Source organism: Dromiciops gliroides, chromosome 2, assembly GCF_019393635.1.
Source record: "Dromiciops gliroides isolate mDroGli1 chromosome 2, mDroGli1.pri, whole genome shotgun sequence".
Taxonomy (NCBI): Eukaryota; Metazoa; Chordata; class Mammalia; order Microbiotheria; family Microbiotheriidae; genus Dromiciops; species Dromiciops gliroides.
Genome location: NC_057862.1, coordinates 81411504 through 81427138, shown reverse-complemented (window position 1 = coordinate 81427138; position 15635 = coordinate 81411504). Strand labels below are relative to the sequence as shown.

Below are 15635 nucleotides of genomic sequence, written 5' to 3'. Positions count from 1 at the left end.
ACGTCAGAGACTACATTTGAAGAATTTTCTGCCTTCTGCAGTTAAGGATTTTTTTTTCCCCCACCAAAAGAAAACTACATGAAAGAAAAAACGTCATATATAATTTAATGTTCTGATTCACAAGTCACAATATTATTCCATTATGGCAAATAGGAATTTAAATCATTCCAAATGTCTCTCATTGGAGAACAAATTACCATGCCACCAGAAGATGAAATCAGTCTTCAGAAGAGCCCATTCATAATAAATTACAATCTTCTTATACCAAGAATGTGGGTCATCTTGGCACTTTCCCCACTGCAGTGCTTAGTGATATGCTAAATGTTAGAGCAAGATGTCCTCAGAAAGGGCGTCAGAGGATCACAAGAGGCTTATTTATAGAATTGGAATTTTATATTTAGGACTTTAGAGCTCATCCATCCTCATTTTATAAATGAAGATACTGAGGCTTGGGACCATTAAATGGCTTACCCACAATTCCACTGCAGGACAATTTAATAAAACGTCTGATTGGTAGTTTGCTGGGCCTGACGTTCCCTGTCCCCATCCTACCTAAACTGCTACTGGTGGAGATGTATGGTGGACTGTTTTGTGCTGCTGATGGCTAGAAATAGCAAATTACCAACATCTACAACAATGTTTATAAGTAATTCTCTGTTTTTAAATCTGTGGCTGCAGCAGGAATAAGACCTTATTTGGAAAAATACTTGACTAAGTATTAAAAAAAGAAACCCAACTTATTTTTATTGACACCTTTTGTTTCTGTATCTCCTTCATTTCAGATTATGTCCCTTTCTTCTCCCTTTCCCAGCTAACCCTTCCTAGCAACAAACCTTTTAAAAAAGAAAAAACACAATTCTACAAATTCAACCAACATATCAACTGTTTTTGACAATATATGCAATATTCTACCATACCCACTCACACACACACCCTGTAAAGAGGGGGGAGGGAAGTACATTTTCTCACTTCTCTTCTGGCCAAGTATTTTCTAAAGGCAAGAGTACCTAGTGGATCACAAGCTCTCTAATGTGTTGGAATAGCCTTCCCTAGAGCCAAGGGTCCACGTTTAAGTGCTCAGACCTATATGAACTTCTTTACAAATCCAAGACAAACTACAGTTCTTTACGTGATTTTTGAAGGGGACTTGGATAATACGACTATATTCCAGTAGTCCATTAAGGCATGGTTTAATTGTGGTGACAGTGGTGTCACCTACTACTAGATGGTATAGACAATAGACATCAGGAGATGCAGATTCTAGTCTACCAGTTGGTGACTGGAGGGGGTGGGAGATTACACTATTCTGAGTTTTCTCATAGTAATAACTACTAGACCTCACATTTACAGCCCTTTTAAGGTTTGCAAAGTACTCTATATACATTATCTCATTTGTTCTGGCTTTACCTCAAGAGTTGGTTGCGTCAAATGAGAGTGCATGTGAAAACATTCTGAAAATTATCACGTACCATACAAATGTTAAAATTATTTCCAACTTTATTACGAAAGCATAGTAACAGATTGGAAGTTATTACTACTCAGTAAGATACTTTGAGGCAAAGTAGTGTAGAAGCCACCATGCTGATCATGGATGGACTCATGAAAAGCTTGGTTCAAATGCTGCTAATGTCAGAATCTGTTTCCTCATCTTTAAAATGGGAATATCTGTAGCACCAAAATCTAAGAGTTGTGACTAGAATGAGTTGATGTAGGTCAAGTGCTTTGCAGACTTTATTTTTTTTCCCGTTACATGTAAAGATAGTTTTCTACTTTTGTTTATACAAGCTTTCCAATTTCAGATTTTTCTCCCTCCCTCCCCCCTCCCCTAGACAGCAGGTAATCTGATACAGGTTTTATATATACACACACACACACACACACACACACACACACACACACACACACACACACACACAATAACATTAAACATATTTCTGCATTAGTCATGTTATAAGAGAAAAATCAGAGCAATGAGGAAAAACCTCAAAATAGTATGGTTCATTTAGCATCTATACTCCATCCACAGTTCTTTTTTTTTTTTTCCCTGGATTTGGAGATCCTCTTCCATCATGAGTTCCCTGGAACTCTTCTGTACCATTGCATTGGTGAGAAGAATATAGTCCATCACAGTATATCAACACTCAATGTTGATGATACTGTGTACAGTGTTCTTCTGGTTCTGCTCATCTCACTCATCATCAGCCCACGCAAGACCCTCCAGGTTTCTCTGAACTCCTGCTCATCGTTTCTTACAGCACAATTGTATTCCATTGTATTCATATACCACAACTTGTCCAGCCATTCCCCAACTGATGGGCATCCCCTCAACTTACAATTGCTTGCCACCATATAAAGAGCTTTGCAAACTTTAAAACATTATCTGAGTCATTTATCAGATAACCTGAAAGTAATTTAAGATGGGAACAAATGAAAATGCAACAATCTTTGAAGAGAATGACAGGAGAGTGAATAATTCTGTATTACTATCAACTGAATTTCCCTGCAATAAGTCAATAGAATGAAGTCATCCAGACCATAAAGGAAAGTGGTATCACAAAAGGAGTAGTGATTCTCAGAGTTCCATCAATGGGGAGTAACTACAGGTAAAGAGCTGACAGGCCGATACTGTTCCTGTAGAAGGGAGACTTAAATAGCAGAAATTCCTGCCTTTTTTTGGAATCCTCATGTAAATAGTACTGACCAAGCCAAAGGCAAAGAATCAGATATTTTTTACCTCTGCACTCTTGTTGCCCCATTTGAAAGCTCTTCTGGATGTTGCTACTAAACTGATCAAAGGAAATGCTGACTGGGTTTACGTGGATAGCTTTGCTGAGGCCTGCAGGAATCAACCAAAAGGGGGATATTGGACTAAGCTGTTAGCAACAGCTCACAAAGGTGGATTCTTTGGACAGGGAGGGAGTCCGGGGCTGGAATTATGGTAAAGAGGATGCTTGTTTCTCCTCACCAGTAGGTCCCAAACAAGCATATCCTGGGAAGAAAGACATAAAGTCGCAGGTGACCAGAAGGGACCTGGACAGTCCAAGAGAAAGAACAGAGACACCAGCAGAAGGCAGTGAATGTCTGTTTAAGCTGGCCTTTGAATTTTTTTTTTTTTGCGGGTCAATTGGGGTTAAGTGACTTGCCCAGGGTCACACAGCTAGTGGCCTTTGAATGTTAAGCAGCACTTGGAGATCAGAATGAAGTGATATCACTTCATTTATAAATGCGTTGCTCTGTGCACATCTATAAAGTGGAGCTGTCTGTTGGGTTGGAATCACTGCTACATGATTTTTCTTTGGGAAAGTCAGGATCTCAGCATCAGAAACAACTTGCCTTTTCTAGTCCGTTTTCAAACACTCTCACTACAGAAAGTTGCCAGAAAGCATATGTAGAAAAAAAAATCTGAAAGTAGTCTTCAGTATGGCTTGAGGTTGGTTTAGCTGCTCCTTAACACATCAGGTGGTCAATCAATTAGTAAGTACTTACTCTACTGGAATATGGCAAACTAAGAAGAATACGAAAGCAAACTCTGCAGGTTAAATTCAGACCATTTATTTGTAAACAGGATAAGCCCAGCACACAGCCACACCGGCTGTCACATGCTCTCAATTCCACATCAACTACTCAAAAGAAGCCTTTAAAAAGTTACATGGAACTAATAATTTACGGTTTCTTTCACAAATTGTATTGAACAAGCACTAAGAGTAAATAACAGTATCCTAGGGTAGTCTGTTATTGCTTATAGACACTGCAGCTTTGGATCCATTGAAATGACCCATTAAATATGCCTGAGTTATCAAACCTTACTGCTAGATGAACTCAGAAACTGGGTAAAAAGGCCGGAGGACAGACAGGGTTCTGGCAACACCACACAAGCCATCTTCCAGAACTTAAAAAATAGACCTTCCTCATAAAAAGTATTTGATACTGTTAAATTTCATCCAATTTTTTAAAAAAGTTAAAATTGCTTCCACAATACTTCATTTTCTACATAAAAGTTTTACCCAGTGGATTTTAATGGACTGTTATAGGGTATGTTTGTACCCTCCAGGCCACGGTATATCTACTGTTTGTTTATATCTGCAGCTTGGTAGTAACCTGCATATTCTATAAACACATATAACCAGAAGGGAATGATAACATAGACCTCCTGATGGATGACAAAGGCCTTCAGAAAGTCCGGTCCTGAAGGCAAAGGGTAAAAAGACCACTATAGCACCGCTCATCTGTGAGTAGAAATGGGGCCAAGTGTTCCAAGGCAGCCTCCATGTTTGTGATAATTACTCTTGCCCCAGTTTGTATGCCCCCAATTTTAGATTTGAAAAATGGCAAGTATAAAAACTTAGATGTGAAAGGTTGTGACTTTACACAAGGAAGCTGTGTCACATTAAAACTGAGGCAGCTGGCTGGGCTGTTCTGGGAATCGAGCTTGTTAAGCTGGCTCCTGGGTTTGACAGCCTAATGTCACGGACGCCAGCACATGGAATCAGCACAGCTCCACAATTTCATTCGAAGCAGGTTTTGAAAATGGCAAATATTTTTAAAAGCAGATGAATTTACTATATTTATTAACTTTACCTGGAAAAAAAAAAGACAGAAGCTCAGGGATAAAAGCCTCAGTTATTTCGCTCCAGTTACTTTCTATTTATTTTTAAAGTAATTTATCAACATTTTAAGGCATTAATTTATCAACATAGTAAGACTACTAACAATTTAAGAATTTTAGAAAATCCATGCTGTTAAAAATAATCTGGGGTTTTATCTTCCACAATGACTCCAGAAAAATGTGGCTCTGATACCGCCTCACCCTCATGATCCACATGGGAACACAGTTCTGCTGTTCACAGACCTCACGTACTCCTTTTCTGTTCGGTGCCGCAAGTCCAGGAGGCCAGCTCTGACGCACTGTGCAGCTGGGCATGCTTTGACGACGTCACTTGAGGTTGGAAGAATGTGTCAGGCACTCCCTCAGGGGACCCTACCTGTGCTTGTTAAAACTAAGGTAGCAGTGTGTGAATGGGAAGAAGTAAAAGTGATGAATGCCATAGACTACTCAGAAACAAGAGGAACTGCAATTAAAGAAAATCATTTTAACCAGAAAGAAAATGGCCACACAGTAATCCTGAGAAATTCAATATGGGATAAAATTGATGAAAGGGATAGTGTTTCTGGAACCATAAATAAACGGGATGGACTAGGGTTTCCAGCCATTCTACTAATTTGAATATAAAATGTGTTCACATTTATAAAAAGATTAAAACCATGCCTACACATTCAATGATTTCACCAGTAAAAGAAAAAGGTATTTTCTTGTCCATTATCTGTCATATTTTATATTCACCATTGATCTTATTAAACAAACCAGTAGAAAGCATTTTTTTTGAGGATCAATTTTCTTCTCAAAAGGTGTTACCCAACATTGTCACCTTTCAAAAAGCTTTGAAGCCTTCTTTATCAAGTTAGGGAGCTTTTTACAGAAAAGGCTTATTAATGTATTTTTTTTCTGACAAATGAATATTTTACAGAGTTAGAGAAGGAGCATTCTGTGGGAATCGTTTTAACATTTTAAAAAATGTTATATTTGGGGGATGTCTATTAGTAATTAAAGGGAAGTTTAAATATTTTAATAGGTATATAACATTCTAAAAATATACTACATCTACAAGACTTTAATATTTTAATTAGTTTTGATTTTTAATACTCTACATAATGCCATTTGACTGCAATTGCTTTTTCTAATCGTCTGTCTCTAATACAGTATGAATCTTGAATGAACCAGAAACTCCTAAAATAGGCCAGATTGTCTCCCTAATAAGAACATTGTGTTCATTCTGAACCCTGCCGAAGACATGAGAATGCTGATCCATTTGCATTTTTTCCATCGGTTGGGTTCTTCAGAGTTTTGCAGCCATGAAGTTTATGTGTGGTTTCACGAGGGGAAATAGTGGCAGACCCCGCTTGAATTCCGTCATATTCTCAATAACTTCTGGCTGCAGTTGTGGGCAAAAAGAAACAATTCTTAGTATCTTTACCTGAAGAGGTAGACTAGAAATAGCAGGGCAATATTGTTCTCCTGTACATATACAACAGTTAGGACTTCAGATTGTCAAACCGCTAACACAACAGCCTGATTTCTCCCTCCACAGTGGATGGTGGATAATGGGAATTACTATATAAACCTATGGTATAAAGCTAGGGCTGCTTTCAGCAAGACAGACTCTGATACTTCTTGCCTTCCTCCTCTGGGAGTGCCCACATGGAGAGACTACACAAAAGGGCCCTCCACTGCACTGAAGAGGCAAGCTTAGCACAGTCGATGCCACCTGCCCAATAGAAGTGGCTGGTCCTTGCTGCACAGGAACCATGGCTGAGCTCCTCCCTCATCAAGCTGAAAAGAGAGAACCCTTCAAAGCCCAGGGAACCATATAACAGGAACATGAACATGCAAACATCTGGGCTGGGCCAGTGAAGGAATGGAGCCCACAGAAATGAAATTCTAACAACCCCCAGGGATCCCAAGCCTCTCTCAGTCATGTGCTGCATGAAATAACAAGCCCCTTTCTTCTTGGGATAATCATCTAAATACATTTTCAATCAAGATTCAGCATTCTTACTTGGGGTAAGGGTGGTGCTTGCGTCAAATTGACATCATTTTGACATGGAAACTCCCCAACAACAGGACCTACAAGATAACAAGAGTTATGTATCACATAGGTCTTTTTACTGGAAGACACAGAGCAGTTTTTTAAAAAAATCATCAAGTTTCTAATACAAAATACAATTAAATGTAGTTTGCTGCAGTTTCTTTTTATTTATTTCTTTTTAAAATTTTTTTTGGTGAGGCAATGGGGGTTAAGTGACTTGCCCAGGGTCACACAGCTAGTAAGTGTTAAGTGTCTGAAGCCGCATTTGAACTCAGGTCCTCCTGAATTCAGGGCCGGTGCTTTATCCACTGTGCCACCTAGCCGCCCCTGCAGTTTCTTTTTTTTTTTTTAATTTTTTTTTTTTTTTTAGTGAGGCAATTGGGGTTAAGTGACTTGCCCAGGGTCACACAGCTAGTAAGTGTTAAGTGTCTGAGGCCAGATTTGAACTCAGGTACTCCTGACTCCAGGGCCGGTGCTCTATCCACTGCGCCACCTAGCTGCCCCTGCAGTTTCTTTTTAAACAAAATCACTACATGATTATAATTACTTTAACACTTGTTGCTAAAAATATTGCTTTAAAATACAATCAGAATTCTTTAGTTTTATATGTCAAAAACCAGTTTCTGCAATAGGTCTTCTCTGTTCCTTTCCTACTCAGCTCAGTGCTCAGGCTTTTACTATACCAAATCAAGGCTTTGGTCTGGGTAGGAGTACTCAAGGTTATGATGGGGCAATTACAGCTTTCCCTGGCAGGATGATTATAAAAGCAAGTAACCCTTAGGCCATCTCCTTTGACAGACAGTGAAGGTCGCCACACTGGCATTTCATGATTAGCCAAGCAACTGCTTCCATCAGATAATTAAGCATAAGAAAGGGGGAAATTATGAAGGAAGCTGTATGGTCAAATGCCTTTAAGAATACTTCTTTTACTCAAGAAAATATAAAACAAAACAATCAAAACAAATAGCTCTCAGCTTTAAACTTGTGGCTTAATTTCTGTAAGGCCCCAAGAGGTGCACATTGGCATGGTTAGCAAAGAAAATATGTATTGCCAAGTATGAAAGACATTCAAAGGTTCTCCAAGACAAGAAATGAAACTGTATAGGAACACGCCTTTAGTAAAGCAATTTGGAATGAATATGGAGAAATAAACTCCATGGATGGAAAAGACAGAAATATCTATCTATCCAATGGAAGTGCCTTACTTTTTTTTTTAAATCATGTTTTAATGTCAAGCCATAAATAAGTATGAGTCCACAAGCTTAGAGCTTGAAGGAGAAAAATTGTACAGTATACAGAGTAGGCATCTGGTCATTTTCATGGAGTGAATTTTAGTGAGTCATAATTTTAATAAAATTTATCAACACAACCCAAGAGCATTGATACTGCACTTTTCCAGGATTCACTGACATAGGATACATCTTCACAAGAGCACTTGGTGAACAGGAGACTAGTTATTTTGGGGAAGAAAGCTGTTATAAACCTGTGTAGAAGACTGTCTTATACTAATTATGTACTGTTATCCACAACTGTTAAAGTCATTATTTTGATTATAAAAATTATATTCCTGGAGGGATAAAATTGAGACATTCATAATCTCCATATCTGAGTCTCTTTTCTGTCAGATCCATTCTAATAGTCTCAAACCCCAGATACTCCCAGCCCTCCTTCTACTCCATAGCACAAAATGAAGAATATTATTGCTGGGCTTTGGGCAACCACTCAACATCTCTTGCCTGGCATTTAGCATAGGTGAAATACAAAATAACTGATGGCTACTGGTGCTTTTTAAAAACATAAGTAAAATGTAGAGTAGATATGGTACTTACAGGAATCCATTTCCCTGGCAAGAACATGAACGGATACCTTGTGCCGCCTGGGGGCATCTACAGCCAACATTTCCTGCAAAGAAAAGGCAAAGTCAGGGATTCCCTCTGATAGAGTACATGGGAAAGGCTATCCATATGAATTTTAAAACCAACTGGTTACAAGGCAAGATTAGTATCAATCGTGGAAAATGTAAGCTGGGAGGAATGTTTGCAGTCCTGATCACAGTGAAGCAGAGACCAAACAAATCATAAAAGGAGAAGAAAAATCTCTCCATACAGTGCATTTTAGCAACATTCTAACATTTTACCATACAGGCAAAATTTTGCCATAAGGGACAAAGGGGGAAGTTATATTTTCAACAAGGCAATTATTTGACTATGTTCCTTCCTTTCTACACCAAAACTCATTTTATACTGTAGCAATCAATGGGTTGGTTGTTTGGACAGAAAGCAAATGATAAGTATAAAAAGGTCAATTGTAGTATTTAGGGAATATGCTCTTATGTTTAGTAATGACAACTGATCCAAACGTATGAATATTTATATTCTGAAATAAAACCCACTTCAGGAGAGTGAAGGGGAGATTACATTATTCCACCATTATTACATTAAAAAAATATTCCTCTCACAGTATTTTTCCCCTTGGCTAACATATTTTCCATAGTCGCTTCCTCCCTTGTTCCTTCACCAGTATATTTTTTTCATACAATGGTTAATTTCCACTACTTGGCATAAGGGGAGGGACATTTCCTTTACCCCCAACCTTCAACAATTCTGAGTTTTACAGCTGTGTTTTTTGAAAGAAAAGGGTTTTTTGAGAGGAGGGTAAGGGCAACTGAACACAAAACAAGAACACTGATGATCCACTGTGCAATATACACCATCCACATCAAACAAACTATAATGGAGTCACTTAATTTTTCTAATTAGTGTCCTTCTCTGTTGAGAAAGAAAAAAAAAAGAAAAAAAGCTGCTCTAAGGACATGAGAGAAAGCAGCATTGTAAAGTATTTCTCTCTGCATGTATATATGGAAGTAGCATTCTTGTAGGTACTTTTATTAGCACAATCTGGTCATTTACTTACTTGGTGATGATTGTGTGTGAACTCTAGTACATTTCTAAATGCTTAAGTTACATACATACATAAACCATAAACTAAAATTATTTTATCTTCAAATATTCTCAACTTTATAAATGCTATAACTGAGTACTACATGCTAAGATATAGTAATGAATGTATATGAGATAAATACCTAGAGAAAATTTAAAGAAACTTTACTGACTCTCTTATGTTTAGATAAATAAGATCGATATTGAGAAAGATAGGGGGCAGCTAGGTGGTGCAGTGGATAAAGCACCAGCCTTGGATTCAGGAGGACCTGAGTTCAAATCCGGCCTCAGACACTTGACGCTTACTAGCTGTGTGACCCTGGGCAAGTCACGTAACCCCCATTGCCCATTGGGGGGGGGGGGCGGGGAAGAGAAAGAAAGATAACCTTTATCTTTCTTAGCACAGCAAGGTAACACAGTAGCTAGAACACTCGACCTGAAGGCAGGAAGATCTGTGTTCAAATCCTGCCTTAGACACATACTAGCTGTGTGGACCTGGGCAAGTTTCTTCAACTCTGAAAAGGAGCTAATAACATCACCTACTCCCAGGGGTGCTGTGAGGATCAAATAAAATAATATTTGTAAAGGGCTCAGCACAGTGCCCAACACATAGTAAGTGCTAAAAAAATGTTTATTCCTTCCATCTACCCTTTCTAATTATCACAAGACATAATAAGTGAAAGACAGAACATGAATGTGTATAAAATTAGTTTAGCCATTCACCAACAATTTAACTTCTGTCAAATGTTTATTTATATAACAATAATAAACCACCATTTAAGATGTTAAGGTTGTCTTTCTCCACAAGAGACCCCTTTTAAAATTGAAGACAAACCAGACAAAGATGGCTGGGGTCTCATCATTCCTTAAGAAATAAATAAATAACTCCATTCTCTAAGTGCCACTTTCAGAACTTCAGTCACCAGCTGCTCCTTGGAGTATCCATTGTATAAAGACATGACTTATCAATAACCAAGTTTCCAAAAAGAACAGGTTCCATTCCTTCTTGTGAGAAATACTGAAGTTTTGAATGGCACATAATCACACACCTTCACAACATTTCTTCTCTCCACTCACACAACTGCCACCTCACTGATATAACACTGTTCACAAAGTCTATTTTTGCACAAGACCTGCTTCATGATACAGAAGCCCAAGATTGGTAATGGGAGAGCAAGAGATGACCTGGGTTTTGCCTTTTGCAGAGTGCGGGAGCACAATGAGGTAAGAGAATGGTGGCAGCACTGTCAGTGTTTGTCTCCCTGGCTGCAGTTACTTGAATCTCATTAATGAAAATATCTATAACAAAGCAGTTAAGGATATAATAAAAATATAATGTTTTCAAAGGCTAAAATTTTTTTATAAAATGTAATGAGGGAAGGCCGCTACGTGGTGCAGTGGATAAAGCACTGGCCCTGGATTCAGGAGTACCTGAGTTCAAATCTGGCTTAAGACACCTGGCACATACTAGCTGTGTGACCTTGGGCAAGTCACTTAACCCTCACTGCTCCACCGCAAAAAGTGTAATGATGTTTCCTTACTACTGATCTTAAGGACTCACTAGTTATGTTAATACCTATTGCAGTCACTGGGGTGTGGATCACTTAACTTCTGTACCTCAGTCTCTTCATCTGTAAAACGGGGAAAATACTTGTACCACCTACCTCACAGGGGAGAGAGGAAATAACTTTGTACACTTTAATGCAACATTAAAATGGAGACTGTTATTATACCACTAAGAGTTGCATAATACCTAGTAAAGCCCCCAGCATGAGGAGTGGATTTCATAGGGATGATTCACAGTAAGACATAAAAAAGAATCCACCAGGATGGCAGAGGTGGAGCCACAGACATCAATGGAAGGGGCCCGATACTGATCACTGAGCAGAATGCTTCAGGCTCACTTTCACAGTGAAGCAGATATTGTCATTTTATATTGTGACATGGGGCACAGACATGTTTACAACCCTTCTGCATGGGTTTAGGACTAGACCTACAATTCCACTGGTATAAAGAAAATACAGGTAAGGAAACTCCTCTATGAACATAGTTCACCACCATCTCTTTCTCTTTTAGCTTGAAAGAGCCACTGAGGATGACCCAGGGTCACGGAGCCACTAGAGGCCAGAGGTGGACCTAGAACGTGGGTGCCCGTGGCTTAGAGGCCAGCTCTCTATCCACTGTGTCACACTATCTTAAAACTTTCAAGGAGGGGCAGCTAGGTGGCACAGAGGATAAAGCACCGGCCATGGAGTCAGGAGTACCTGAGTTCAAATCCGGCCTCAGACACTTAACACTTACTAGCTGTTGGGCAAGTCACTTAACCCCAACTGCCTCACTAAAAAAACCCCAAACCCCCCCCCCCCAAACTTTCAAGGGGCAGAGAACCTTGTTTAGAGAAGTCTGGTGGGCACCTCCCCTGTTTTAGAGATGTTACTCTAATGAACACTGCACATGCTTTCACAACTGTGGTCCCTGTTAAGCGTAGCATGTTTCTAAAAAGTGTTGTGAAACAGAAATTGTGTTTTCCTACAGAAGCGATGTTACAATGTAGCAATTATATTCCTGACAAGGACTCAAAGCACACCTCTGACATGACCAACTATATTATAAAAAGAAAGAGCCATTCATCTGAAATAAAAATATTGTTACAATCCTATAAAATTAACATACAAGGGCCCTCCCTATTGCATGAAGCACACATGCAACATGCTTTTATCTCTAAGTTTCACCTTTATGAAACCAATGTGCTAGATATACATGAGACATTTAATAATTATTTTACATTCTTCCTTAAATTTTCAATATCTTTGGAAAGATTTCTCAGGTCTCTTTTTAGAGGTTTTGAACTAATACAGTTCTATTCTCTGGAAAAATTTCTGAAGAGCAAAAATACGGCATGTGAAATCATTCTCCTGGCATTAGAATATGTTCCATGCCAGAATCACTTTCCAAAAATAGTTATTATAGCATCTAAAAGTCTGAAGGCCTCAGAATTCTGATAGTGCCAGTCTTATTATTCTCATTTCAAAGATGAGGAAACCGAAAGAGAAAAGATTAATAACCTGATCAAGCTCACAAACAGTAATAAGATATTTACCAGGTGTGGGACTCTAGGCAAGCCACCTAACCTTTTTTAGCAGACCCACCTCTGTAAAGTGGGAAGGGGGGAATGGGAGGGGAGAGGATTAAGGGGACAGGGGGACACAACTTGAGGCCTTCCTTTCTTGTGGCTCTAAATCTGATCCTATGAACTAGCAGCTCTTTATGAACCGCAAGGGAAACACCACTGTATTTTATCAACTCTTGAGTTTGGTCTTGTTCACAGCTGACTTGCTTTTCTCACTCCTTCAACACACCATGGACAGTTTCGAAGGTGGAGAAAAATACAAAATGGAAACATGAAAGTTATTTGGAAGAGGCTGATGGGGTAGCCAAATGCCTTGATTGCAGTGATAGTGGGTCAGTTTATGGGTCAATTCTTCTCTTTTGCTACCTGTGCTAAGAATATACTCTGCAGCAGAAATCATCAAATGAATGGATAAAGGGGCAAGGTGGTACAGTGACTAGTCTTCACTTGGGAAACATGAATACCCGAGTTCAAATCTGGACTCAGACAATTACCAGTTGTATGACCCTGGGCAAATCACTTAACCTGCTTACCTCAGTCTCTGCATCTGTAAAATAGGACTAATAATGGTCTGGATGTTTAAAGCAGCCGGGGTTAAGTGACTTGCCCAGGGTCACACAGCTAGTAGGTGTCTGAGATGAGATTTGAAAACTCAGGTCCTCCCAACTTCAGGGCCAGTGCTCTCTCCACTGCATCGCCTACTGAACCTCTATGTATCTAATGATTACATGGAGTGAAGGACATCTTTTTGTTAGGCTGCATGGAACAACTAAAATGAAAAGATGTGGAAGAGCAAAAAGCCTACATTAGTACTAGGGTAATATTAACATGTGTTTATGTATCTATGTCTATGTGCATATATATATGTAATGTGTGCATATATACACATATGTATTAACCAATAAAAATTCAAATTACACAATTTTTCAAACTTCAGATGCCTTTGCTAAAAAGTGAAAATTTGAAACTACCAAATTGCTGTTGTAAACTGATCATAAATGGGTTCAACCCAAAATGTACAAATAACTACAAACTTGTTTTAGTTTTGTACCTACTACACCCCCCCCACCCCCCCACCCCCGCCCGGGGCAATGAGGGTTAAGTGACTTGTCCGGGGTCACACAGCTAGTAAGTGTCAAGTGTCTGAGGTTAGATTTGAACTCAGGTCCTCCTGAATCCAGGGCCGGTGCTTTATCCACTGTGCCACCTAGCTGCTCCCCCTACTACATTTTCTAATTAACATCGATATGTATGCAACTTACCTTATAGAATTTGATGATATCATCCTTGCTGAGTGTCTTTAAATATGCAACTTCTGTGTTATCTGAAAATCAATAAATAACAATATCAAAATATGTCTGGCATAGGTAAAGGCTAAAAAGCTGACATTATCTCCCATTATACCTCTCTGAACGAAGGGCAAATTTTAAGCAACCAACCATGGAGAAAACTATTAATTAACTCTTTAAAGGTTATACTGGTTAATAATGAGGAAAAAAAAGGTTTCATAGTCTTTTTAGCAAATAAGGATTAGGAGCTTGAAATCTGCCAAAGATAAGAACCATACTGATATTTAGTAATTCGTTCAGTTGTCTCAAACTCATCCATTCTCTTCTGAATTCTTCACAGCACCCATTCCAAACCCTTTCATTCTTTCTGAGTTCCAAATTCCATGTGATTCCCACCCACTACCTCCTCAGCAGAAGACTGCCTTTTAAAAAAGCTTCATTTAAATAGTAGAGGCCACACTTTAACATCCCCTAACCTAAAAATATTTTCCTATCTTTACCCATCCTCTCTCCTCTTCCTCCTCTCCTGTTTTAGAGGAGAATGGATGATTTTCTCCTAGTTTCCAGGATAAAGTTGTCCATTTGTGTTTTACCTCCAATCTTTGTTTTTTCCCCTAACTCCTTGCCCTCCTGCCCACAAATGTATATGTTCCCCTTGCACTTACAAAAATCTTTTTCTTCAATCCTGCTTCCTAAGTCAAGCTATTGCCCTGTTGGGTCACTCCTTAGACTGATCAATTTGCAAAGGGCCACCTGCGTTCACTGCCTTTGTTTCCTTTCCACTTCTGGCTTTCCTCCTAACCACTTTACTCTCTTTCCTGAAAACTCATCAATAACAATGATGAGGAAAGCCTTCAGTTCTCTATCCTTCTTTTTTCTTCCCAGCAAACATTTATTTTATTTTCCAGTTACATGTAAAGGTAGTTTTCAACATTCATTTTCATAAGATTTAGAGTTCCAAATTTTTCTCCCTCTCTCTCTTTCCTCCCCCCTCCACAAGATCGCAATCAGGTTATATATGTACAATCCACAAGTGTTCTTTTTATCAGTTCTTTCTATAGGGGTGCATAGTAAGTTTCCTCATTAGTTCCTTGGGATTGTCTTGGATCATTGCACTGCTGAGAGTAGTTAAGTCATTCACAATTGCTCATTGAACAATACTGCTGTCACTACGCACAACGTCCTCTCAGCTCTGCTCACTTCACTATACATCAATGTTCATTAGTCTTTCAAGGTTTTTCAGGAATCATCTTGTTTGTCATTTCCTGTAGCACAAGTTCATTGCACTACAATCATATAACACAGCTTTTTCCATCATTCCTCAATTGATGGACATTCCTCCCTTGATTCTCAATTCTTAGCCTCCACCAAGAGTTGCTATAAATATTTTTTGTACAAAATTTCCCCCTTTTCTCTTTTTCATGATTACTATTGTTAACTGTTTCCCTTCCATCCTATTCCTTTCCCCATGATATTTATTCTATTATCCATCTTCTTTCATCCTATCACTCTTCCAAAGGGATTTGCTTCTGTCTGTCCCCTCCCCCACTCTGCCCTTCCTTCTTTTGCCCCTCTCTCTTTATCCCTTTCCCCTCCTATTTTCCTGCAGGGTTATAGAGATTACTCTACCCAA

At 38.9% G+C, this 15635-nt stretch overlaps 1 protein-coding gene across 2 annotated transcripts in view; it reads right to left on the bottom strand.

The window, feature by feature from the left end:
• Positions 1-3530: 3530 nt before the first annotated feature.
• Positions 3531-15635, bottom strand: part of IDE (insulin degrading enzyme) — a 100799-nt gene continuing 88694 nt past the window's right edge. For both annotated transcript variants that reach the window (XM_043983655.1, XM_043983654.1), the window contains exons 22-25: positions 13976-14037; positions 8474-8546; positions 6615-6682; positions 3531-5990 (exon numbers count right to left, since the gene is read on the bottom strand). In XM_043983655.1, coding sequence (XP_043839590.1) covers positions 5895-5990; positions 6615-6682; positions 8474-8546; positions 13976-14037 — 299 coding nt within the window. In that variant the 3' untranslated portion in view covers positions 3531-5894. The remainder of the gene's footprint in view (positions 5991-6614; positions 6683-8473; positions 8547-13975; positions 14038-15635) is intronic.